The 26951-nt window shown below is 39.0% G+C and overlaps 1 protein-coding gene across 1 annotated transcript in view; it reads left to right on the top strand.

Moving 5' to 3' along the window:
* The window catches only part of LOC134641459 (von Willebrand factor A domain-containing protein 5A-like), a 30903-nt gene extending 4190 nt beyond the window's left edge, over positions 1-26713 (top strand). Inside the window, exons 3-21 of the mRNA XM_063493889.1 lie at positions 419-621; positions 717-939; positions 1070-1236; positions 1325-1439; positions 2099-2274; positions 2363-2451; positions 2548-2692; positions 4276-4355; positions 4443-4557; positions 6957-7115; positions 7201-7304; positions 15233-15453; positions 18461-18499; positions 19433-19471; positions 19755-19796; positions 20920-20958; positions 22417-22562; positions 23013-23136; positions 23241-26713. Coding sequence (XP_063349959.1) covers positions 419-621; positions 717-939; positions 1070-1236; positions 1325-1439; positions 2099-2274; positions 2363-2451; positions 2548-2692; positions 4276-4355; positions 4443-4557; positions 6957-7115; positions 7201-7304; positions 15233-15453; positions 18461-18499; positions 19433-19471; positions 19755-19796; positions 20920-20958; positions 22417-22562; positions 23013-23136; positions 23241-23320 — 2306 coding nt within the window. The 3' untranslated portion in view covers positions 23321-26713. The remainder of the gene's footprint in view (positions 1-418; positions 622-716; positions 940-1069; positions 1237-1324; positions 1440-2098; positions 2275-2362; positions 2452-2547; positions 2693-4275; positions 4356-4442; positions 4558-6956; positions 7116-7200; positions 7305-15232; positions 15454-18460; positions 18500-19432; positions 19472-19754; positions 19797-20919; positions 20959-22416; positions 22563-23012; positions 23137-23240) is intronic.
* The last annotated feature ends 238 nt before the right edge of the window (positions 26714-26951 follow it).

Here is a 26951-nt window from a genome sequence, read left to right on the forward strand (position 1 = left end):
ATTGCATTGAGGTTCATGGCCATTTTCACCTTCTGCTGACCAAAGTATACATAAGAAAAACTTCTGCTTCTCCCACACTGACTGTTGAAAAGTTCTGGATGGCATCAAGCTTACTCTGTGAAGTTGATCATATGCATCTTGGACAGTAGTGTACTGCTGCATATGGCTACGAGTCATGCAGAGTATATCCTTGTGATACAAAAGCACAGAAGAAAAATGATGGCTATAAGAAACAAAATAAATTAATAATAATAATATAAATAAACAAACAAACTTTGCAATACTGTTTGACAGTCATGTTTAAGTACCAGCTTGGTTTAATGGCTAACTTTTGTGTGGCTGAAATGTAACACAAGAAACAACCATTTGTAAAACATCTGTATGGTTTATGTATTTATGATTGTTCTGTTTCTTTTAGTTCCTCTGAAGAGCATTGAGGTGGAGCTGGAGGTGAGGGACCATGTGGCTACAGTGGTCTCTACTCTGAACTACGAGAATAAGGAGAACAAACCATTAGAGGCTGTTTTTGTCTTCCCTCTGCCTGGAGATGCTGCTGTCTGTCATTTCAGTGCTGAGATCGGACAGACACAGATTGTAGCTGAGGTGAAGGAGAAACAGAAGGTGAGCTGGACCGTAAATATAACCTGATTATAAGTAAGATTCAAAATAACAATAAACGCAGTGAATGTCACTGACATGTGTCACCTGTCCTTCAGGCTCGTGAGGAGTATGATGATGCTCTGAGCTGCGGTCAGCAGGCCTTCCTATTGGAGGAGAGTGATCAGAGTCCAGATATATTCTCTCTGAGTGTGGGCAGTCTGCCTCCAGGAGAGAGCGCCTCCATCAGGTTGGAGTACGTGACTGAGCTGGCTGTGCAGGCTGATGATGGTCTGAGGTTCTGTCTGCCTGCTGTGCTCAACCCTCGATACCAGCCTCAGGGTAGGAAAATCATCCAACACTTATTCATTTAGTTAAATATTTATCACAAAACAATCATGCTTGTAACAAGCATGAGTCCCAGTAAAAATGTACCACAGTGATTTGCAACTATCTCTAATGTCAAGTACAGGTAGTGAAGGTGCAGGAGTTCAGGTGACTTCTGTTCCAGCCTCTCTGGTGCCCTACACTCTGTCTTTCTCTGCCCGAGTGTCCTCTCCTCGTCCAATCTCTAAAGTAGAGTCCAACTGTTCCCTGGACCCGCTCCAGTACCTCAACACTGATCAAACCCAGGCCACGGTAGGTAGAGTGCTGATGTTTCTGTTGTGTGTGGTTTGGTTGTTACTTATAACTGAGAACTAAATATGAATGTGTTTGTGGTGTGCAGGTCAAGTTGGCTGCAGGACACAAGTTTGACAGAGATGTTGAACTGCTGATTTATTACAAAGACGCCCACCAGCCCACTGCTGTGGTGGAGGCAGGACAGGCCTCTGCTGAGCCGGGTGAGTGAAAATGACAGAAGATAAGATAAGATAAGATAAAACTTTATTAATCCCTCGGGTGGGTTCCTCTGGGAAATTCGGTTTCCAAAAGCACAGCACCGACAGAAATTACAGAGCGTGAGCAGAAAATTATATATACACACATATAAATACAGAGACATATATAAATAAAATATACGAAGGGGATAAATAGAATAAATAGGAATAAAAAATAAAAATAGAAATAAAATACAAGTGAAAATACAAGTGAATTGCACATTTCAAGTATTGTAGTCTATTGCACCGTTGACTATTAACAAAGTATTGCACAAAAGGTATTGCACAGTAAAGTGAAGAGGCACTACAGCTTAGTTGTTCCCCCTCCTTTGTCCTCCTGTTTCCCCTCCCTCTCCCCTCCAGAGAGGAGTTAAACAGTTTGATGGCGTGTGGGACAAAGGAGTTTTTAAGTCTGTTGGTTCTTGTCTTTGGGAGAAGCAACCTGTCACTGAACAGACTCTTCTGTTTGTTTATGGCCGTGTGCAGAGGATGTCCAGCATTGTCCATAATGTCCAGAATTAGTTGGTCTGCAAATACACATTTTATTATCTATATTATTTAAGTTTTTGAACAAACAATGAAAAGCAAATTTAGGTAATATTTAAAATTTGTTTGTTTTTCAGGCTCTCTGATGGGTGATTCAGTGGTGATGGTCAGTCTGTACCCTGAGTTCCCCCAGTCTGTGATGTCTTCAATGGCTTCATGTGGAGAGTTTGTGTTCTTAATGGATCGATCTGGAAGTATGGGCTGTCCTATCACAAACAGCAAGCAGCAGGAAACTCGCATCAGCAGTGCCAGGGTATCTGTATTAAGTTATTTAGTCATAAAATCTTTCCTAGTGTTTCTCTCACACAGTGGACTCACCATCTTTTCCCTCTTCTCTTAAGGATACTCTGCTGCTCCTGTTGAAGAGCTTACCAATGGGCTGCTATTTCAACATTTACAGTTTTGGGTCCGGATATGAACACATCTTCCCGTGAGTCTTTCCTTTATATCAGTCAGCCCAAGAAAGGCCCTTCTGTCTTTAAGTATCTGAATGGATGTTTTGGTGCATGTGTTTATGTGATGGCAGTAAGAGTGTGGAGTACAGCCAGCAGACTATGGAGGAGGCTCTGAAGAAAGTTGAGCAGATGGAGGCTAATCTTGGAGGAACTGAGATCCTGCAGCCCCTCAAACATATTTACAGCCAGCCCTGCATTCCCAATCAGCCTCGACAGGTAACACACACAGTCTGACACTTTCCTGGTTATGGCTCATGTTAGGGATGATCTGCTCATAATAACGTTGGTGGTTTGATCACTGGCTGCACACCAGTGTGTTCTTGAGCCCCAATGCACATGATGCAGAGTATGTGTGCGAGTAAATGCTTGATAGAAAGTGCTTAGATATAGAAAAAGATCTTGGAGCCCTTCAAATGTACTTACCCTGCACTCCCAGTCAGCCTAGACAGGTAACACACACACTGGCTTACATTAATTTATTGGAGACTTTAGAAACGTTAGCTGGAGAAAAGTGCTTTGACATAGAAAAAAAGTGCTTGTATTCACCCATTTTTGTGAATATGTGAAAGAGAGATGTTGTATGAAGAGATAAGTTCTCAAGCAGAGTAGAAAAAGCACTAAAAAAAGCGCGCTCTCCATGTCTGCTTCATGCCCTGGGGGATGGGGCTATGGCTCCCTACACCCTCTAGCACAGGGGTCGGCAACCTGCGGCTCTGGAGCCGCATGCGGCTCTTTAGTCCTTTTAGTGCTGCTCTGCGTGGTTTGGGAAAATAAATTATTGTTTTGCCCCGCCACACACATTAACCAGGTAAAAATACATATTTAGGCTGAATTTTGCAAATATCTATTTTTCATCTTTTAGCAGCATAGTGCTTTTTTTCCAGTTATTTTTTTTTAAAAGTCAGGTCAAGGCTCCAAAAGCCCAAAGGCGATATAAGGATGGCGGCTTGCAGCAGTTTTTGTTTGCTACATGGATCATTTTAGTTCAGCTGGGTATCTTTGCTTTTGTTATATTTCTTTAAGAGTTCAAAATGTGTTAATTACATAAATAAAAAACTAATTTTCTCTGTAGCACTTCATGGATTTAAGCAACACACCTTAGTTGTTCACACAAAGCATAAAGGTAAAAAACAATATATACAGTGTTATCTTCATTTTAGATGTTAAAAAGTATTTGCGGCTCCCAGTGTTTTCTTTTGCGTGGAAATCGCATCCAAATGGCTCTTTGGGTGTTAAAGGTTGCAGACCCCTGCTCTAGCAGATCGTTACATGGAGAAACCTTTTGAATACAAGCACGCTCATCCAAGCAGGTGTGCACATGGGTGTATACTGTTCACAGACACAAACTACACCTTTCTTGGCTGCTACCTCATTGTGCGTTGTCTGTCCTGCGTGTTGCACAATAACATTCAATAATTAGTATTTACTGTTATTTACACTTAGGTAGATTAAGGTTAGGTCCTTCCTCTCTTTCTTTCTCCCTTTCCTATCCCCCAGCCATGTCTGTCCCATCTGTAACAACTGAAAATAAAATAAATAATAACAACAAAGATCGATCAAATGGACCAATACAGCAAGGCTGTGATGATTCGCTTGGATAAATCTGTTGGGCATCTTTGTTGGCCTTCAGACAACAATTCTGATAGCTAAAGAATCAAACGGGACAGGCAAAAAAAAAAAAAAAAGCACAAATAAGATTCAATCCATTTACACTTTCTGAAACCTAACACAGCTCTCAGAACAAGTTGTGTGTTTGTGGATCTGATGTTATGTCCTTTTGTGCCAACTCTCCTCTCTAGCTGTTTGTCTTTACTGATGGAGAGGTGGGGAACACCAAAGAAGTGATAGATCTGGTGAAGACTAATTTGGGTTCTCACAGGTGAAACCACAAAACAACTATATCTACACAGTTCCCAGAATATCCAACATGTCCACTGTGTAATTACAGAAAACTGTTGTATTGCAGGTGTTTCTCTTTTGGGATTGGGGAAGGGGCCAGCTCTGCTCTCATCAGTGGGATGGCAAAGGAAGGAGGAGGTCACGCTCAGTTCATCACAGGGACTGACAGGATGCAACCAAAAGTAAGACATTTAACACAATTATGAAGTAGGATAATAACACTATATGAAGGACTTACTAACCATACTTCACCAACTTGTAAAAGATATTACATCATCTTATTTTGCTGGTTTGACTAATGGTAGTAAACTTAATCCAATGTTTTTGTTTGACACCACCAGCAGATTTCTTAATCTGCCTCAATCTGCTTTCCCTGCCATATATTCCAGTGACTGTATCAAGTCTGTGTGTCTTCAACTGACTCAAGTCTCTTGATCAGTTCTCTTCTCAGAGTTTAAACAAATTTTCTCAACATATCTCCTTGACATTATTTCACACACTTTTGTCCCATACGTCCCATTATTGCACACGTTTTCCTGCCCAGTGGACATTGTCTGTCCTAAATTCATTAGCAGGTTCTACTTGTCATCCATCCTTGGTTTTTCTCTATTATAAATCATTCTGTTAATCTTTAAAATACCCAGCGTCTTTCCTCTAGGGAAAACATCCCTCCTTAGATTCCACTGTTTTAGGTCATTATGGGCCAATTTCCAAACTCTTCGAGAAAGTTGTTGCTCCACAATCTGGTTACTGACAAAACCACAGCACTGAAACAACTTTATTAAAAATTGCTAATGATATTCTTATGCACTCGGATAAGGGAAAATATTTCATTGTAGTCGTGCTTGACTTATCTGCAGTCTTTGATACCACTGATCATGCTACTCTTATCACCAGAATACAAAACTAGATGGGATCACTGGTACTGCTTGCAAATGGGTTTTCTGCATATTTAATCAACAAATTCATATTAATCAATGTACAGTGGTGTGAAAATGTGTTTTCCCCCTTCCTGATTTTATATTTTTTGTCTATTTGTCACACTTAAATATGTCAGATCATCAAACAAATTTAAATATCAGATAAAGATAACACAAGTAAACACAAAATGAAGTTTATAAATTAGCCAGTTTTATATTAAAGGGGAAAAAGTCCAAACCTACATCGCCCTGTGTGATAAAAGTGATTATGATAACTGGTTTGGCCACCTTTAGCAGCAACAACATTAAACCCAGTAAAAGAGGTGGCAATATTAATTTTATCAGTACAAAAAGAGAAGCATTCCCGATATTTTGTTTAAGGAGTTTACACTTTACAGGCATGAATGAGGATTTATCTATGAATGAGTTTCTGTGAACTTTTGTGTTTCTATGTTTTTAACTAGAATTTTGCATCTTTGCGCTCTTTTAATGTTCCTGTACTCATATTAGCTTTTAATTTGTATTTTTTATATTAAGTTATTTGCATTTTTCTGTGCAATATTGATTATGTATTATGTTAAGAAATGTGGGGATTCCCCCCGCCCCCTTTTAAATTGTAGTAGTTTAGTCCAGAATCTAATTTCGGCTTAACCAATACCACCTCGTTAATGTCAATTGGTCAACTGGTTTATTTGTTAAGTTGTAATTGGTCCACTTGGAAATTCTTTTCTATCTTTTTCTGTTACCTTTTTTTTTTTTTTTTTTTTTTAAATAAACATTAACTGTTGGACATTTTGCAACAACCCTGATGAAGCCACAAGGCAAAACACGTTGTTCACTTAATAAAGTTGTTCCCTAGAATCTTAAGTGTCGCTGGAGTCTCGGCGTCATCAGATCATTGTCTTCTCCATGCACTTTGGAAGTTGGTGAAATTGTGCCAGAAATATTTGTTGCTATCAATGTTCACCAATGTCCCATGTTTTTGCCATTTGTGGATAATGGCTCTCACTGTGGTTCGCTGAAGTCCCACAGCTTTACAAATGGCTCTCACTGTGGTAGATCTCAATTACTTTGTTTCTCATATGTCCTTGAATTTCCTTGGATCACAGCTTTGATGTCTGGCTTTTGAAGATCTTTTGGCCTACTCCACTTTGTCATGCAGCTCCTATTTAAGTGATTTCATCATTAAGAACAGGTGTGGAAGTAATCAGGTTCAGAAACTGAACTCAGTTTTCCAAAGATATGATACACAGCAGTTCATTTCTGGGCCATATAGGTTTGTAAAGGTTTTTTCCCCTCTGACTTTGAGGTGATCATGCTTTTGAGGTAGTGGTGCCCAAACCCTGGAATAGTCTTCAGCTTATCAGGTCAGGAGATTTTTGTAATTGTTTTAAACGACTACTGAAAACACATTATTATTGGTTAGCTTTCCCTTAATCTTTTCCCCTGTATTTTGGGCCATAGTTAGTATGTCGGAATAAATGTCTGACTGTAAGGTTGATTATGTGTCTGTTTATGTGTATGTTCAAACATGCATACTAATATTTAATATGTGGTTGTTAATCAAAAAGTGAAGTGCTATACATATAGAATAAAAGTAATAATGATGTCAATTTAAACACTGAAGCAGCAAATTTGGAGAATTTTTCATTATTTTTCAGGTGATGCAGTCGCTGCGATTTGCTCTGCAGCCGGCTGTGGTCGACATTTCAGTCACATGGGATTTACCAAAGGAAGTGTCTGTCACTGTCCTCTCTCCACCAATCACAGCACTTTTCCAGGGTCAAAGGTCACTGATTTATGCCCAGCTCACTGGACAGGTAGGAGCAGCAGCCTCTCATGTTGTTGTTTAGATATTTGATGACAGTAAATAACGTGACTTCTAACCCTGTGATTCTGTGTCAGAGCTCAGAGGCAGCAGAGGGCTGTGTGACGGTGAAGTACAGCCTGGCAGGTCATCCCTCTGAGAACCAGCTGCACTTCAGTCTCAGACCTGCAGAGGACACTGGGTAAAACAGTTTAACACAAACAGCACACTTCTGTTTTGAAATGCGAGTGTTGAATTTAAAACAATATTTTCAGAAACATAACTCTACTTACCTCTGCTTACTAGAAAACAGTTAATAATACACAGACCTAATGGTGTTTGTCTAGTTTTAAACATGTTTCACTTTTCCTAATCTTATTATCTTGAATTAGGGATATCATAATATCTAATAGTATATGATTATTGATCACAAACATTTAGACATGAAAGAATAATCTCAGTCCGCAGTTTGTGGGAAATCAAGGAGCCATTTTTTGACCTCAAGTCAAAACACTACTGTGCAACAATCTGAGACTTTTACTGTAAAATGCATGAAGAGCAAACAGCTTGAGCCACACAGGTACCTCTCCAACAGCAACTAATTTGTCTCCTCAGTGCCTCTTTTTGTAAAGCGTGACTGTCATAGTGTTTGCTTAGAGAAGAACGCATAGTCTGTCTGACCTTTAGAGGCAAATCTGTCAGAAGCAGAGAGGAATCTATGCAAGATACTGTTAGGACTCCTTTAGCCTGATAACTGCGGCTAAGTAAAGAAAGATGCAGCACATCAGTCTGGACTATTGGTCACTATCCTCTGTCAATGCGAGTGATAGAAACAGAAACTATAGCACAAAGGTAACTGGTAACTTTATTCCATAATAGATCTTGAAAATATAGTCACTGGCAATACTTTTTCATCATCTTTTAAATGCTTTGTTGGACTTATAACAATGCATTTACAATAACAATATAACACTTACAGTAAGATCAGTGCACTGTTATCTATGTTTATCAGATTCTTTTTAAAAATCTTTACATTTCTTTTTGCTTTCTTAACAATGTCTCCATGAAGCCCAGTGACACAAATCAATAGATCAAACTACAGTCATGTCTTAAAGACATCAATACCTTGGTAAACTCTAATTTCCTGCTTCTAAATTTAGACCAAACTGATGTTATTGTCTTTGACGCTAAAAAATCTTCAAAACATGGTGTCTGACCAGATATTTAATAGCCTTACTTTGAACTACAGCAACACTGTGAGGAATCCTGGAGTCAGTTTTGATCAGAATATCGCCTTTAATTGACATGTCAACCAAATATTTAGTACTATTTTCATTTATTTGTGCAATATGTCTAAAATTAGAAAACATCCCATCTCAAAGTGATGATTAGTTAGTGAAAAAAATAGACCATTTATTGCTTAAGGTTGGACTATTGTAATTCATTATTATCAGATCACTGGAAAAGCTCCACAATAAACCTTCAGTTAATCGAAAACACTGCAGCGAGAGTACTAACAGTACTAACTCTCACTCTCTCTCTCTCTCATACTTTCTAAAGCGCACTCACACTGACTCCGTCTGCCTCCTTCTCATCCCCAAACAGTCTCAACAGATGACTGTCTCTCTGTGACCCTGGTTCTGCCAGAGGTTTATTCTTGTTTAAAGAGAACTTTTCCTTTCTCCTGTTGCCAAGTGTTTGCTCATGGGGAGCATCTGGTCATTATTTTTCTTTTCTCTAATAATATAGGGGTTTAAGCTTATATCCAAATTGAATTAAATTAACTGGCTAATTACAAATGATAATAATTTATACTGCCTAGTGCCTATCAAAGTGATCTTGGTGATTTTTGCTAAGCTGCAGCCTTTCTTTACTATAACTCCTGTTAAAACTATTTTAATTATGTTATATCCAAAACAAATACCACAACACTGAAGTCTAGGAAATGGGTCCAGCTTTCATTTTAACTGAAGCACAGCTCAGGGATTTCTTAAGCTGATTTACTTTTTTTATTTTTATTTTTTTTGTACTTCTCAAAGTACAAAAAAAAATGTTTCCAAAGTAACTTCAAATTTCAAACAGCCAGAAAGACCAAGCCCAGCTCAGTGAATACATGGGTTATTCCATTCGAAGTCAACACGGGACTTCTGCCTATCCATCTATGATTTTCATAAAAATGTTATGGTACAAAGTGTGGGCACATATAATGAGTGCTGTGAAATTTTCACTTCAAAAATGAAATACTACTCAAGATATGTTTCTTTGAAAAATGCTCTGTCAACCCTCTTTTGGGCTTTTTTTTTTTTTTTTGACACGCTTAACCTCAAAATGAATCAGGATCCATTAATCTTGGATTCAGACATTAAAAATGTTTGAGTATGCTCTTTAATTTTACTTTCAAATTGGATTGAGCAAATACGACAGGTTGTACTACTAAAACAAAAATATCACTAGATTGTCCTGCCCAGATAGAATATGTGCATATTTTTCATTTGTGAGACCTGAGGGACTCCACTTCAAATCATCAAAGCTTTTTTTCAGTGTTTTCCACTTGACCATCTGGAGACTCCGATATTTATGTTGTATTTTGAAGAGACAACCTACTGATTTTCTTTTTTTTTTTTTGCGGCATTACTTATCATCTTTGCTCAACATAACATAAAATTGAAAAGAAATAGCATTTTCTTCTATTTTGTTATTAAGAATATCATGTTAAAAAGTATTCTTCATGCTTTATTTTGCAATATTGCCAGCACTCAAGACCTTTACTATTCATGTTTTCAATAGTAAAGGTCTTTAGTGCTGGTATTTTTTTTTTTTTTTATGTATCTTTCTCAAATTACACATCCTGATTTATTTCAATGGTATGAAAGTCCATTAAAAAGTTCAGAAATTTCTCTTTGATAATTTTTGAATCATGCTCAAATATTACCTCAGATTTAAATGTGTGGGGAAATATGTCTGAAAGTAGGTTGATTTACCATTTAAAATAAACAGAAATGATTTGTGATGGACACTGGATTTGATTTTGTATTTGTGCCAAAGTAATAGGGTCATGAAATGGTTGATGAATGAAAGAGCTCAATGTGTTATGACCGGAACCTTGCACATAAAAAAATTGAATTTCTTTATAAACTTCTGATAACAACTGTACAAAGCTCTTTGTTTTCTGCAAAAATTCTTTCAAAACAAGTGGACTTTAACCCCATGAGTCAGTGCTCCTGAAAACATGCATACAATAATATTGTTAATAATCAACTACCAATGTAATCAATGTTTGACTCACTTCCAGCTTATCGTAGCTTTCCTTGATTTCAGTAACTTCTGTGCTGCAGCCCGAGCTTTTCTAAACTTGTTATGATCAAATTAAGGTTACTGTGTGGAGTATTTTGCTACAGCTACTTACCTGACTCAAAGGTACAGACTCCTTTCCCGCAACAAAGCAGCAAAGTTAGAGTGACACTGAGACTAAGATGCACAGATATGGGTATACAGATTTGGTCAATTTTGTTCATTCTTCCAAAAGGACATTTGGTAGGTCCAAGGTTATTATCGTTAACGAAAACTAACGAAAACTAGAAGTGAAAAAACATTTTCGTTAACGGAAATAAAAATAAAAACAAAAAAAGGAAAACTAACTAAAACTGTAATGAGTGTTCACAAAACTCACTAAAATTAACTGAATTTATAGCAAAAATGTGTTTAGTTTTCGTTGATGTGCGTGTGTCATACAATAGTCAAGGGTGAAAATGAAGTTTAGTTTCCAGATTTTTTTTCTTGCTGTGTCTCATTATGCCAGCAGGTGGCAGTACGTTAGTCGAGTCGTCTGTGTCGCTGCTCCGTCCACGCGCAGAATCATGTCAGGAAAAGTCGGGAGAAAGCGCCAGAGCCCAATTTGGGATTACTTTGAATATGACTGTGTTTTGGATGAAGCAAGTGTCTTGTAGTGGAAAGAGACAAATTATGAGGGACATTTCTAAAGGGGAAAAAAAATCCCACAAACCTTAAAGTGCCCTTGAAAAGCTCACACAAGAAGGCTAAGCTAGCTTACCTTGAGAAGGTAAGGGGGCACGCCCAACCCTCATCCCCAGAAAACAGAAGCTAACCCCAGGCAAGGCAGCGTGATGCATCCCGAGACAACAGGACTGGGATATCTACATAACTGTGTGAGTCAATTGCCTTAACACCCGGTGCTGCAAGAGTTAATAGTCTCATTGGGGCCAAGTAGGGTTGCCAACTCCCTGAAAAATAAATAAGGGACTCCTCGCGGCCAGGGCCGGGCAACCCAGTTGTCTTCACCCTTCCCAGTGTGAAATTATTTTTTTTAACCATTTGACTTGAATTTGATTTAAGTAGATGCATATTCTTTGTGATATGACCATATGGGAAACAAATGATCATTTAGCCATTTATTTTTAGCTCGAAATGACAACATTAACACAATAAAACAGGTCTCTTTCTTAAACAGACGCCTGTCATGCTTAACTTTTGAGAATATAAGTAAATCTTTCTTTAAAAGAACTCTGTCCTGCTTAACTTAAAATTATATAAATTAATAAAAAAAATTATATAAATTAATATTATGTAAATTAATAGAAAACAATAGAACGAAAAACATTCTTGTAACAGTGCCACTAATCAGAAGGTCGGTGGTTCGATCCCAGGCTGCCTCCAGGCTGCATGCCAAATATCCTTGGGCAAGATACTAACCCCATGTTTGCCTACTGGTGGTGGTCAGAGGGCCCGGTGGCGCCAGTGTCCGGCAGCCTCGCCTCTGTCAGTGCGCCCCAGGGCAGCTGTGGCTACAATGTAGCTTGCCATCACCAGTGTGTGAATGTGTGTGTGAATGGGTGAATGACTGAATGTAGTGTAAAGCGCTTTGGGGTCCTTAGGGACTGAGTAAAGCGCTATACAAATGCAGGCCATTTACCATTTACCATATAGTGCTTTTAGTACAATTGGCTTCAGTTGAGGTATTATTTCAGCTTTTCTAATGCTAATCAGCTGCTGCCGTTTGTAAACCCGCTTGTTTCCATGATTACGCATCATAACTCATCATCATTATTCATCTATGTATTACTTTTATGTATTAGTCATCTATTTGTTGTAATCATCTATCCTTGCAGTTGTTTATTACACAAAATAAATTATATTATCACACTTCTGGCCACATAGCGCTGATATTCACTGCACATGCCCATATTAACCTTAACCAGAGGGTTTAAAAAACAAACAAACCAGTGTTTACATACCATATCTGCTTCTGCCGTGGCCTGGTGGACAGAAAATTGGTTAAGGGTTCCCCGAGCTTTCACGCCCCTCATGTTCTTCATGTGCCCACCATTAGAAGCATGCCTATGGAAAAAGTGCGCCGGCACACAGTGCAGTGCGCTTTATAGGTGTTGTCGTGCACTTTTCCAGCCAGGTGTTTTCCTTTTCCCATTCCTCCCTGTACTTTTGCAGCCTTTTTTTTTTTTTTTTTTTTTTTTTTCTTTCTCTGAGGGGAACAAACATTGCTGGTCTAATGCTGGGCTTACACTGTGCGATTTTTGGCCCATTTTGACAGACTTTTGAGTCGTGCGACCGATTTGGTGATCGGCCCGATTTTGGCCTTCATCGTGCATCGTGTAGTATATGTGGGGTAACGAGAAGCGATTAACACCTCACGACCAGCTCCCGATCATCAATCGCTCGTGAGGGTGTCACCGCAGCCGCTCATGCGCAAACACGTAAACGTCGGTGAAAAAGAAGGAGCAGCACGGCTGTGCAGCGTGTGATCTGGACACAAGTGATGGAGGCACAACTTGTAGAACTTTGGAAAGCTCATCCGAGCCTTTTCGATGTGGCATCACAAAATTATCACGACCACAACAACCGTGAAAATAGTTGGATTTACATTGCTGCTCAATCACAGCTGCCTGATCAATGTTTTTCATTAGCAATTTAGCAAAGTTGATGGTGGTGGTGTGCGTGTCTGTGTGAGTGAAAGACAGAGAGGGAGAGCGAGCGACAGATTTTCTGTTATAACCTTCATTTTATGGAGGCACAGTGTGAGCACTCAGGTCGCATCAGAGCATCGGGCGGTATAGTGTGAGACCCTGCATCGTGACCTACCAACTTATAACCCCTGCGAGTCAATCGTATAGTTTGAAAATCGCACAGTGTATGCCCAGCTTTAGGTGTACTGTCGTCCGAGACTTGCACCGCAGTGTCGGTGTTTGTTTCCCTGTTGGCCATGCTTCTTGTTGTCGTCATCTGTTGTCTTCCGGTATTTTCTCCGTAAGCGACCTTTCCTCGACCAATGAGATGAGCGGTAATCTGAATTGTCATACTCGAATTGTCATAAGTGTGCTGTCAGCTCATTGGTCACAGAGCAGGAGAGGGGCTGGGAATTATGTTTTCAAACAAAGCGTTAATTCCATTAACATTTATAGACTACTTTTGATTCTCACTGTATTACAGGACAAAGTGCGTCCCTTATTAGCTCAATACGGGACGTGTACTTTTGTTTGTAAATACGGGACGATTCCGTTTTTTAAGGGACGGTTGGCAACCCTAGGGCCAAGATGTACATTTTATAGTTGCCTGGTATCAATGGTTGTTTATCTGCCTTTATTTATTTATTTATTTATTTATTTATTTATTTAAAGAACCCATAGGTGGGAATGTGAGTTGTCTGTCTCTGCGTGTTAGCCCTGCGACAGACAGGCGACCTGTCCAGGGTGCAGGGTATGGTAGCTGGAATAGCAACATACCCAAGGATAAGCAGAAGAGAATGACTGATATGATGAAACTGGGATTTTGTTACACTTAATTATTGCAAACACAACTAAAACTATAACTGAAACTAATCAAAACTAAACTCAAACTAAGGATTTTCAAAAAAATAAAAAACTAAACTAGCAAACAATTGGTAAAAACTAATTAAAACTGATATAAAATTGAAAATCTGAAGTCAAAACTAAATAAAAATAAAAACTAATGAAAATTGCAAAACTATTAAAACCCTGGGTAGGTCACACATCGATCGCGTTGAGTTCAGGACTCTGTGTAAATGGTAAATGGCCTGCATTTGTATAGCACTTTACTCAGTCCCTAAGGACCCCAAAGCGCTTTACACTACATTCAGTCATTCACACACTGGCAATGGCAAGCTACATTGTAGCCACAGCTGCCCTGGGGCGCACTGACAGAGGCGAGGCTGCCGGACACTGGCGCCACCGGGCCCTCTGACCACCACCAGTAGGCAAACTGGAGTTAGTATCTTGCCCAAGGATATTTGGCATGCAGCCAGGAGGCAGCCTAGGATCGAACCACCGACCTTCTGATTAGTGGCTGACCTGCTCTGCCACCTGAGCTACAGCCACCCCTGTGTAGTCAAGTTCTTCCTCACCAGTCTCGCTCATTCATGTCTTTATGGACCTCGCTTTGTGCACTGCTGCACAGTCATGCTAGAACAGCGAGGGGCTATCCCCAAATTGTTCCTGCAAAGTTGGGAGCATGAAACTGCAATTTTAGGAGAAATTATACTTTTGTTGGCTTTGGCTGGTTTTGTCACAGTACTGTTTGTTTGAAAGGTAAATGTGAGTACAACGTTGTTCTGAAGTGAAGACTCTGAGAGATTTGTTTGACTATCCCGACTGGGCGTGGTTTAAATTTTCTTTTGTGGTGATATACTATTTTATCCAGTACCAAGCTGTCTATTAGCAAATACACTTGCACATTATCTTCGGCAGGAGATGTCCTTTTATAAAGGAGATAAAATTACAAAAAGAGATATCTACGTTTTTTGATAATTAATATAAGTCTACTAGTAGCTGGTTTTACCTAGAGGATGAGATGAAGAAGGAACATTCAAGGAACTAGGTCAATTGTGGCGATGCCAAACAAGATAAAAATGTTGTGTGGTTTTCTGATTAATCTTATTCTGAATTAGTTTAACGCTCAGTTTAACACTTTTTGTTCTAGGTTACATGTATTTGATTTAAATAAAGAACTTTCTGATTTTGGGAAAGCAGTGGATCAAAATTGTTAGCCTGTTTGTGTGTAAATCTTTTTGTTGTTTTAAAGTGATGAAAAGGAAATGGATGGAAAGGAAATTATTGTGGTTTTGTGCCTTCTTGTCTGCAGGCTAACCGTCCACAGGTTGGGTGCTCGGACTCTGATTCGCTCCCTGGAGATGGATGAGAGAGAGAACAGAGGACAGCAAAATGGAGGAGTGAAGGAGAAGGTGGTGCAGCTCAGTGTCCAATCAGGAGTGAGCAGTTCTTTCACTGCCTTCATTGCTGTCAACAAAGACAACAGCGAAATGATTCAAGGACCTCTTGTGCGCAGAAATATTCCAACACCCGGTGAGTTTATTTCAAAAGAAAAAATAAAACTCTGTCAGCCATAGACTGAAGATGAAGATAGACTTGAATTAAGGGGTACAATGATATATTGAAAAGAAGACTATAAGAGTCACAGGATCCAGAGATTACAAATATAAAGAAAAGTTGGTTAAGGCAAAAAGTAAGATTCAGTAGCAAAAAAATGATGCAAGGAATCAAGATACCAAGATGGATGTTAACACCACGGACCCACACAGCATTTGAACACAGTTAAATTGTCTTTATTGTACAGATTTTACACACACACACACACACACGATATTTCGTCCTCTGCAACTTGACCACCAATCTTTCTGTTTGGCACCTTATGTTTCCCAAAAGCTTGCAGCTGGCCCTCTCTCTGCTGGTCCCCAGCATAACTAAAAACGTGAGAGTGTTTGTGAGCTTAATTCCCTCCACCTGGACCTCAGTCTCCCTGGGACTGGCCCTGGCGTCCGCTGCACCACCCTTCCACTGCAGCGGAGCCATAGACCACATCCCTGCCACACAACCCCAATGCCTGACTGAGGCCTGGGCCGCATCTGGCTCCCCCTGTGTAAACGGAAAAGGAAATTGTCCATGACCATCTCTGGCCTATGGACCACCTTGAACTTAAAGGGCTGTAAAGTCAGGTACCACCGAGTGATCCAGGCGTTTACATCCTTGATGCAGTAGAGCCACTGTAGTGGGGCGTGGTCTGAGCAGAGTGCGAACGAGTGTCCCAGGAGGTAATAACGAAGGGAATTGACAGCCCACCGGATCACCAGACACTCGTTCTCCACCATGCTGTATTTTGCTTCCGGCTGATGTAGAGGACAAGGCGGTTAACCCCTCTTACCTGCTGTTCGAGGTATCCGTCTGCAGGATGAAAGGGATGGAAAAGTTTGTGGAGGAGTGGCTCCCCACAGAGAGCCTTTTTCACCTGCACAAACGCTGCTTGGCACTGCTCCACCCACTGGACCAGATCTGCGGCACCCTTTCAGGTGAGATCTGTCAAAGGGCTGAAACTAGGCATGAACTGGTTATGGTACCCCACCAGGCCCAGGAACTGCCTCACCTCCTTTTAGGTCTTGGGGTGCGGGGAGGATACAATGGCAGTTGTCTTCTCCATCTGTGTACGCGCCTGCCCACTCCCCAAGTGGTAACCCAGATACTGTACTTCCCTCCATCCAAATGGACATTTCTTAGGGTTTGCCCTGAGCCCTGTCTGCCGCAGAGTCTCCAGGACCGCAACCACCTGCTGCACATGCTCCGCCCAGGTGTTACTGTGGATGATAACATCATTTAGGTAGGTGGCAGTAGCATGAGGCTGTCCCACCCAGTGCATGGGGGACTGGAAAGTGGTTGGGGCTTTGAGCAAGCCGAACAAAAGTGTGAAGAATTGGTACAAACCATACACAGTGGAGAAGGCTGTTTTTGTTTTTGTTTTTTTCCCTTAAACTCTGCAGACAAGGGAATGTGCCAGTAGCCCTTGGTTAAATCTAGCATCGTGCAAAATTTGGCAGTGCCTAACTCATCCAGAAGATTGTCGAACCGGGCCATAGGGTAGGCCTCAAACCGTGACATTTCGTACATTATGTGCCGTGCGACTTTTCTATTAACCCCATTTTCAGCATCTCGGTGGCTTTTAAGCACCAACAACTGGGTGTGTTCCTCCTCTGTGCGAGTGTCACAGCTCACTCATTCAATGATACAAAGTACGGGTAGGGCCACACGGCTTTAGGGCACACCAAGTGACCATCAATTACTATCTTGGTCAAAGGCTGAGCGTAGGGTGTCGTCACGAGACTGCTCCAGTGGAAAATCTTCTGTGGGGCGAATGAATCCCTCACGGGGCCTCATGAAAAGGACCCACCACTTCTTCTCCCCAGGAGTCGGTGTTGGACAACCCCGCATCACCACTTAGCACCATGCAGACACTACAAGCTACTACTGGTCATGATCACATCCTGACATACTGGCCCAAAAGTTTATTAAATCCCAGCCAATTCATCCCCAAAGTCAAGGATGCGACAGGTGCCAACTAACTGCAGCCTTTATACTATGTGTGTTCCCCTTAAATTAAATACGCAGCGGCACTATGGGATATTTGTGGATGTCCCCATGCACACATCTAACCTCCACCCGCTCCGCCTCCAACAATGTGCAAGGGCAAACCTGGGTTTGGTGGAGCAGAGTCTGCGTGTGGCCCACGTCCACCAAAGCCTGGCGTATACCCCCTTGACACCTTACCGGAATGTTGTATGTCCCTCCTGGACCAGGGGAGGGTGCCGGAACCCCTGCGACGTGAAACACCTGTTTTGTCAGCATGTGCACCTCCCCCTCCGATAGCCCAGGCTGCGGCCACCTAGCTGCTTCATCGTGCAGCTTCCGGGCTCACGTGAACGGCTGATCCTCCCCCGTCATCCGACTGGCCTGGATCTGCCGGCAGTGATGTCCTCAAAGTTGCCTCTCAAAGCAGGCAGAAGGCTCAGAGCCGCTGTCTGACCCTGTCGTCACAGTAGTGACTGCCACCGCTGTGGCCCAGAAGACTTCCAAGAACATCTGGGGAGTTATCATCACGGATCACAGCGTTTGATCACACATGCTTCCTCTTTGGCAACTTGACCACCGAGCTTCCTGTTCAGCACTTTGTTTCCCAGCGCAGCTTGCAGCGGTTTTTAAAATTCTGTTTAGTATGTAAATCAGTGCCAATGTGTGCTCAAGCAGCCATGGGTAATTAAAAGCATGCAATCTGGCTTTTAAAGGATAATAAACAAGTGCTATAAATGCTGCAGCGACCAATAGGACTAAGCTTTACTGGCAGACACATTTGGGAGGTGAGAGTAGTAAGTTCTGAAATGCCACAGTATCGTATCACATCACAAATACTGTTTGTAGTGTTTGTGTTATATTTCTACTTCCCTAAAATAACATCAAGTTCTTTTTAACAAATTCTTATGAAATATTTGAGGGGTTTTTTTTGTTTTTGTTTTTTTAAACATCCTAGGTGTCTTCGCCATGGCACAGTGTTCAGCAGGATTTATGAGTAAGTAGAAGTTGAATATCAGTATAACACACATCTGCACATCTATGTATTCCTAACAATAAATAGAAACAAGCCAAAATATTTCTGTTTTAAATTATTCAGAATGTTTTGTTATATTTGGAATATTAGTGAACATCTTTTATACTTACTCCAGTGCCTCACAGGTAGTATTTAATATTATAATCCAGTAGTAGTTCATTCTATCTCCCATGAAAACAGAAAAACCTGATTAAACACATTAAGATCTTATATACTTTAAATAATGTTAGTATTGTTGTAGTATTTGTATTATTTTTCTGTATAACCAAACAATGTAAATAAGTCAGTACTCAACTTTTTATGCAGTTGTTGACCTAATGTGTTTCATCTTGTCTTCATGGGAGTTTACACTTCAAAATAACGGTGAACATCTTTTACACTTTAAATACGACTTATAATGCTACCTGTGAGGCACTGCAGTAATATCAGAATTTGATTATTTTACTAGTTTGTTTGTTTATTTATTTATTTTTGTTGGCTAATCCTCTGGGTTTTTTTTTTTTATCATTATAACCTGGTGAGGTGAGGCTGAGTGATTTTTGTGGCACACAGTGCTTGATGCAGAATGACCACAAAATGAGATAAAAATTAACTGGAAAAAAAAATCTAAACGCTAGAGAACAAATTGGAATTAACGAGTTGTATAAACCAAGGTGTTGAGCAAGAGGTATTAATACAGCAGGGATCAATCAGACAACAGGAAGCAGGTGAGGAAACTTTACTGGTAGACATGTCAGGAACGTTACGACATGAAAACGGAATAACCAGACTGAACAGATAGACATTGTATATATTTTGAACACTGTTTATACTGTTTGCGTTGCATTGGTATATCAGCCTGTGAATGTTAAAAAGTAAGAAATTAAATGTCTGGACCGTTTGTTTACATAATAGGGAAGATGGCCAGGCCAATGTGTGCTCCAGTGCCCATGAGTAAGTAAAAAGTGAATGACAATACACCACATATTTGTGCATTTGAAAAAAAAAAAAGACTATTTGTTAAGTTTTTTTGAAATGTTAGATGTGCAAAACTGTATTCAAAAAGCTGCAATATTTGCTTGGATAACCTTTGTAATGGGCTGTGTCCCAAAGTGAAGGCTTTTATCTGATAACTTCAGCCTGTTTAAGGTTGATTTATACATTTTTAAAGCAGTGTTGTTCAGACTGTTGTAATCATTCACCCTGATTTTTTTTTTTTTTTTTTTTGTAAATATAGTGTGCATGGCTGCTGCTCCATTTTCTGCTCCATCTGCTATTAGTAAGTAAAAGCTAAGTGACAACACACACACACACACACACACACACACACACACACACACCCCTACCTACATTTCTGTGAATAAAAACAAAGAAACCAACATATTTGTATTTGAACTTATTTGAAATGTTAAATGTCAAACATTAACTGCACAGTTGCTGCAGTATTTGTTTTGACAGTTGTTGTAATTGGCTGATTCCTTAGTCAGCAATTAAAGACGTGCAAGCTTTTACATATAGTACAATTTATGACAAGCTGCAAGTCACTATAATGACCTCAGAAGCTTTACTTAACTCACTGATCTAAACAGCAAATGTCTAACTTTCACAACGTTTTCATGCCAGCATCATAATCTAGCTGTGATTACTTCCATGTGAAACGGATTTTTCTGAATTAGTAAATAATTAGAAATGTAACTTATTAAAATGTGGCCCTATTAAAACTGTGACAGATACCATCACTTTGTGAGATGGTATCTGTGTATGTGTATGTTTGGCTCCTTTAACAAAGCAGTGATTTCTTCTTCACTGCACAAAAGAGTAAAAACAATGAAAAAGATCATGTAATAAGTGAATGTGTCCAAAATTGAATGATTAAATGTAGGTGATGTTTATCAGCATTTAGATTTAAATACAGTTTAAATATTTTAGTAATGTTTTAACTTGCTGTGAGACTCTCCGAAGATGAAAACTTATGATGTGGAGACATCACATGTTAACAGGAAATATTAACCTGATTTTCTCATGGTAATTTGCTTTCCTTAAAGATAAAGACTGATGAATGTGAATAAAAGGACTACAATGATAAATTTAAGAGCAGAATATCTGAGTCATGTTCAGATGATCCAAAAGCAAAACGTGCGATTGACTTTAAAATATTTGTTACAAGAAATCAAGATTCTAATTAGAAAGGTGACAATGATATACACTTAAATACTTTTATACTATTTGTTTTGTATTTGTATATCAACAAGTCAGTAATTTAGTGTTCCTTAGTACATTTCATAAGAATTTGGTGACTCTTTTGTGTGTGTGTGTGTGTGTGTGTGTGTGTGTGTGTGTGTGTGTGTGTGTGTGTGTGTGTGTGTGTGTGTGTGTTAAATTCTTTCTCTTTTACATTATAGTGTGTGACTCCGTGGCGATGTGTGACACAATTACCAAAGGTAAGTAGAACCTAAATGACACATTTAAACATCTATGTAAATGTGTAGATGTGGAAAAAATCCCCCATCATGTTCCTTTTTTCTTCTTTTTTTTTTTTTTTTTTTTTACTTATTTCACATGTGAAATATGCAGTACTGTATGTACAAGGCCATTATTACTGCCCGTTATAATGGGCTGTATCTTTAAACAGAAAGTGGAAATGTGTTTTTTTTTTTTGTTTGTTTTTTTTTTAGTGTGTGTGTGTGTGTGTGTGTGTATGTACGTACGTGTGTATGTATGCATGTAGTCACTAATAACCTCAGAAGCAAGAAAGTTGATATTTCTTCTTAAATAATTTAAATGTAATGTCTTCGTCTCATGCCATCAACTTTTCTTTTATGATTTTAACCTTGTGATGTATGGTCTAGCTTTGGAGGAGGAGTTGTACATGACATTAGTAAGTAAAACACAAATATATAGGCATTTCTATTCATACGGTAGTAATCACATAGTGTGGTCCTTCATATGTGTATAAGTAACATATGTATGTAGAGAAATATGTCTCAAAAGGGTTGCAAATGCGTATCGGATGTACAGATGTATGCGTTTCAAAAATATTTTAGGTGAGGTCAGATTGCTTCGTATTTCTGTGTGAATTCAAGCTGGTGTGAGTCTTCAAAAGTCACACCCAAGTCATTGTGCACACTTGTAGAGCTTGGTTTAGGCTTATGGATCAACCCTTTTGAACACATTTTTCTCCACACATATGCATCAGTTAGAGGAGCAAACAAGCAATAAAAAGAGTAAATACAGGAAAAACCAATTTTAATAAATGTAAGAATCCATATTTTGTACTTGTAAATTAGGCATTTCTGTGAATACACAAACGGTTAGACACAGAGGAAATTATGTGAGCTGTTACATGTAGGAGTTGGTTTGGTGGTCCAGAACATCATGTATGTCAGGGTTTGTTTGTAGCAGTAGAATAAGATAATCTAGAAAAAGGAAGCATGTATATTCTTGGTAGACATGAAGGGAATTTAACATTGAGTGGAAGTGACTGTACAATGTTTAGTTCAGTTGCTTAGATAATGAGATCCAGTTTTCTGCCATTGAGTAATTAGTCTTGTATTCCAATAAATCAGATCAAAATAATTGAATATATGGGCCATATATTTTCTCTGTTAAGCATGTGAACAGCATACTTTACATCATAATTTTTCAAGCTTTCAACTCACTTACTTTCAGATGGTATTCATTAAAACCTCGGTAATTGATGGCGTGTTATTGCCAGCTTTTATTTTTCTTTAATATGTTCATACTGTTGAAAACATTTTATTTGTGATGTCGATCTCAAATAAATGTTTATTTGTTGCATAGTTTACAAGAAGGTGGTTTATGCACTAGTTTATAGAGTTCTGTCTTCTCATTTAGCACCATAATCAGGTCCAGCTGTAATTTCATCTTTGGTTTTCCAGCTGCTGTCCCCGAGCAGCCACCCAGAGACCCTTTGCTGCACTTAGTCTCCCTGCAGGGGGCGTCTGGCTGCTGGCTGCTTGATCCAGCTCTGGCTACTGCACTGGGAAAGACCAACGAGGAGGTGGAAAAGTCAAAGCCTGAAAAGGTGGACTGATTTCAGTTTAAATAATAACAAACAAAATGATAATGTTAGTTATTGTAAATCGGATGCTTCATGCTCATGCTCCATGATTTGAACAGAAACACATGATGTAATTAAAAACATAACAAAAAAAAGACAATGAAGTGAAACTAAATGTAGGCCTGACTCGCAGCTTGAAAATAAACATCTGTATATCAGAAGCTAAAACACTGGTGGTAATCACACATCTAGACATAAATCCCTTTGGGATTACATCAGGAATGGCATCCAGTGTAATAATCTGCCAAATCGAATATGCAGAGCTACACACCTTGATGACCCCTTGTGACTAGTAAGCAGCCAGAAATAACTAATACTACTGGTTGTAGAAAGTAAAATCATGTAGGATGTTTTTTTTTTTTCTTTGTGTGTCCTCTCTGTTTTATTTTATTGTCTATTATTTTGGTGAATTAGGCCAACAGTGAAGTGTGGGCCACCATTCTCGCTCTGATCTGGCTTCATGGTTTCAAGATTGATGCAAAAGACGAGTGGGAGCTTCTGGCTGTGAAGGCTGCCTCATGGCTACATGCTCAGAATGGTAGTAGCAATGATAACAACATGCTTTAAAAAATTGTTTCATGCTACAATCTCCTTTCTCTTCCCACCACATTCATTCCTTTAATGTCTGTTTTGTGTTTTCAGCGCCGTGTGTGACAGAGTGCGTGGATGCTGGAAATGTCCTGTTGAGCTGCAGCGTGAAGAAAGAAGCTCTGGGTCTCTGAGGGTTTTCTTTAAGTGGATTGGTGAACAGAAGCATTTCTGCTTACACCATTATAATTGTTATAAAAACAGAATTGTTGTTTGATTATAAAATGTTATTTTACATTTGAGCCCAATTTGACTTAAATGTTCAGAATTATCTGAAAATCCATAATACACTGTAAAGATTGGACATCTACTGTGTGTGTGTGCGTGCGTGTGCGTGCGTGTGTGCGCGTGTACACATTCTTTTTCTCTCCCACTAGATGGTGATAATGTGCATACTTGGTTACTTTTGACTTGTTTCACAAACCAAAGCCAACTTCAGCCATTCCACTTCCTTCAGTTCAGGATGCTCGTAAGATACTTTTAAAAATGGAAAAAATTAAAGAAAGTCAGTGAAGATCTAGGAAACTAAACAACTGCAAACTGTGATTATCAGTTTGAAAAAAATGCATGTATGAAAAAGTTATTTGGATGTTCATTCTGATAGGACGTTCAGGAACACCCAAGCATCCCAACTCATCAGCAGTACATACACTAACAGTGTTTTAATCACATTTAAATTTAATAAGTACTTTTTGATTATTCTGTGGAGTTGAGGATGGCAAACAGATTTTTCTGTTTAAGAAAAAATGTACAGCTGGTGATGAAAAAGCAGGCATCACAAGCAATTCTTAAAAAAATACTGCAGCAGTGTTTTAAAACGGGGTACAACTAAGACATATTTACTGTTGTGCAACATTGATAAACTGGTTGTTGACAAAGACTTGCAATGGTTTGGAGGTGGAGCTTCCCTCGCAGTTTTCTTTACCTTCACAAGTCAGGTTAATACTTCCTGATGTATGTAAACAAAATGTAAAATTCAACAAGTTAAAGTGTAGACACATTTAAAATCTTTAAACATTGTCTGTTTCTCACACACTTGATTCTTTTCCTACTGTAAATATGTGTTAAAGTGCTCAGAGCTCAAGTGGGACTTCACACCAGTTCACACCAGTTAACCAAATAATCTGTGTGAGGATGCTGGAAACAACATGCAAATTTCTTAGTCATTGGTGCGAGGTGACAGTGTTAAACATCACATCAACATGCTGCCCGAAATACAGACAAACATCTGGAAATCGACTCACAGGAAAGTCCAGATGAGGATTCAGTTTTTCTTACTTGAACTGAAAAGTGATCCTTTGTAAAACAGCTCAGGTACCTCATCTCTTTGCAGCTTGTCTAATGTGGTTTGAATACTTTTGAGACATACCTAGACTACTATCACAATAATTAAGTTTTTTCATGACTTAATTTGTTACAGAAGTTGTTCTCTATTTGCTTGTTTGTCCTACCAAACACATCATCCAAGAAGGAAAGCAAAGAATATTGACTTATAGATTTCTTATTTAAATATCTACCAACACAAAAAGTATTTACAAGTTTAATTATTTTTTCCTCTTTTGCCATATTGTATAATTTCAATTATACAAAGTAAATCTTAAGAATTTACTGCATACATAATCATTCTGTTGTAATGACAGCTCATTGCATCTGCCTTGGACTTAAGGACTTGCTGTCAGTCTGAAAAATCTGATAGAAATGAAAGCTGGGATATGCATGGGAGTCACTTTATGGAGCTGTTTACCTCATCCCTTATTTCACTACAGAAACAAACCCGCCAAAACACCATAAACACACTGCAGATATGCAATGTGAATACAATTTTTAAAATGTAACAAAATAAGAATAAGTAATAAAGGCTTAAATGTAGGAATACAAACATATGATGTGACATGGATCATTATTAATGTAAGTACTATCTATCCATCTGGTTCAACCTAACACAGCACCTGAAAAATCTACCAGAAACAGTTAATCCTGTTGATTAAATGTTATTGTTACATCCAATCACCTTTTGCCCTCTTCATGAAAGAGAGCTGCTCTCTCTGTATTCCATGTTTGCCACACCTGAACAGCAGCTCATTTGTGTACATGCATATCCAGCTCCAGCAACAACACTGGGCTCTGTGTTTTGTGGTTGCATGATTAGTGCTGGTCAGTGTGAGCTTGATGTCATCTTGGAAAGTGAAATATGGTTAACCTGTGGAACCTGTCTTACTGTGGTCAGACTTGCATATGTTAGTGGAAGCTCAGCATAGTTGTTCGTCATTTTACTTATGTGAGTTTGCTCCTGTTTTGTGGACAGCCAGAGAGATTAGGCACTGTGTTTGTGTTTTTGCACATTTTAGTTTCTTTATTGGTAAAACCATTTCCACACACGTTAGTAAATGAGGGCCATATCAGGACATAATATAAAATGATCTGGTTGATTTTAAATTAAGTAAATAACCTCAGATGATCAACAACACATGGGATATTATTCTGTGTTATTTATTTTACAGAAACTAAACCAAAATGCAGAAGAAAACTAGGTACACCATTACTGCCTCCATAGGAATTAACAGAATAAGAAGCAGCCAGGTTCTGTTATTTAATGCACTTGATTAACTGATGATCAGAAAAGACATCAGCAGTAATCTTAGGGAAACTGTTGTTGCAGCCTGTCAGTCTGTTTCAAACTATTTGAAGGCAGTTTTTCTACAATGAGAAAACATATTGACACATGAAAAACAAGACAGCAGCCAGTCTCCCCAGGAGTGGACCCCAAGAATTCACCCCAAAATGCAAAATAACATTTATTAAAAATGTAACGCAGCATATCAGCTCAAACACCTCAAATTAACTGTGTAGTGGTTGAACTCGTGAGGTCACTGAGCTGACCAGGAAGTCCTCTATGCACCAAAACATTCTAGTCTGTCACCGCCTGTGTGACAGCTAAAGCTTGGCTCCAACTGGGTCAAGCATAATGACAAAGATCCCAAGCACAGCAGAAAACCTATAACAGAATGTCAGTAAAAAAAAAAAGAAACAAGGTGCTGCAAGGGCCCAGCCAAAGTCCTGAACTCAAACTGATTGGAATGATGTAGAGGGACTGTGTATAAGTGAATGCATGCATAACTCAATGAACTGAAGCAGCACTATAAAAAAAGTAGGCCTCAGTGATGTGAGTGACTGATAAAATCACAGACACACACACACTTCTTCTCCATTTGTTAGTAGAGCAAAGTTTATTATCTTGTGATATATAAATCTTACAACTAAAAGAGACTCATTTCTTTTTCTCATGACTGTAAAGATATTGGGTAACACAATAAAGCAAGGATATTCAACTTGATTTAGCTGAGGGTCACATTTGGAAAATGAGAAAAGACTTAAGGAAAGTTCAAGTATATACATGTTATTGTTGTGGTCATATTTTGATGCATTTTATTTACTCCATTGCATTTCAGTAATATATATTTAAACCATCTTGAACAGCTTAGCTGGGACTATTCCTATCATGCAGACAAAATGTCATGTTCATAAACACGAACTATTATTAACCTTTTTTGTGAATAAAATGAACATATTTCAGCTTATTTGTGTGAAAGATATATTAAATGTATTTATCCTATTAGCATAAACACATAGCTTCACAAACCACCAAGTGTAATGGTTCACAAATATAGTAGTCAATTTAAAAAAAAGCTGCTTTGCTATATTTCAGTTATGTTAAAGTCTGAAATGGGAAACACAGGTATGGGATCAAATGGTCAAAAGTTAACC

Source organism: Pelmatolapia mariae, linkage group LG14, assembly GCF_036321145.2.
Source record: "Pelmatolapia mariae isolate MD_Pm_ZW linkage group LG14, Pm_UMD_F_2, whole genome shotgun sequence".
Classification (NCBI taxonomy): Eukaryota; Metazoa; Chordata; class Actinopteri; order Cichliformes; family Cichlidae; genus Pelmatolapia; species Pelmatolapia mariae.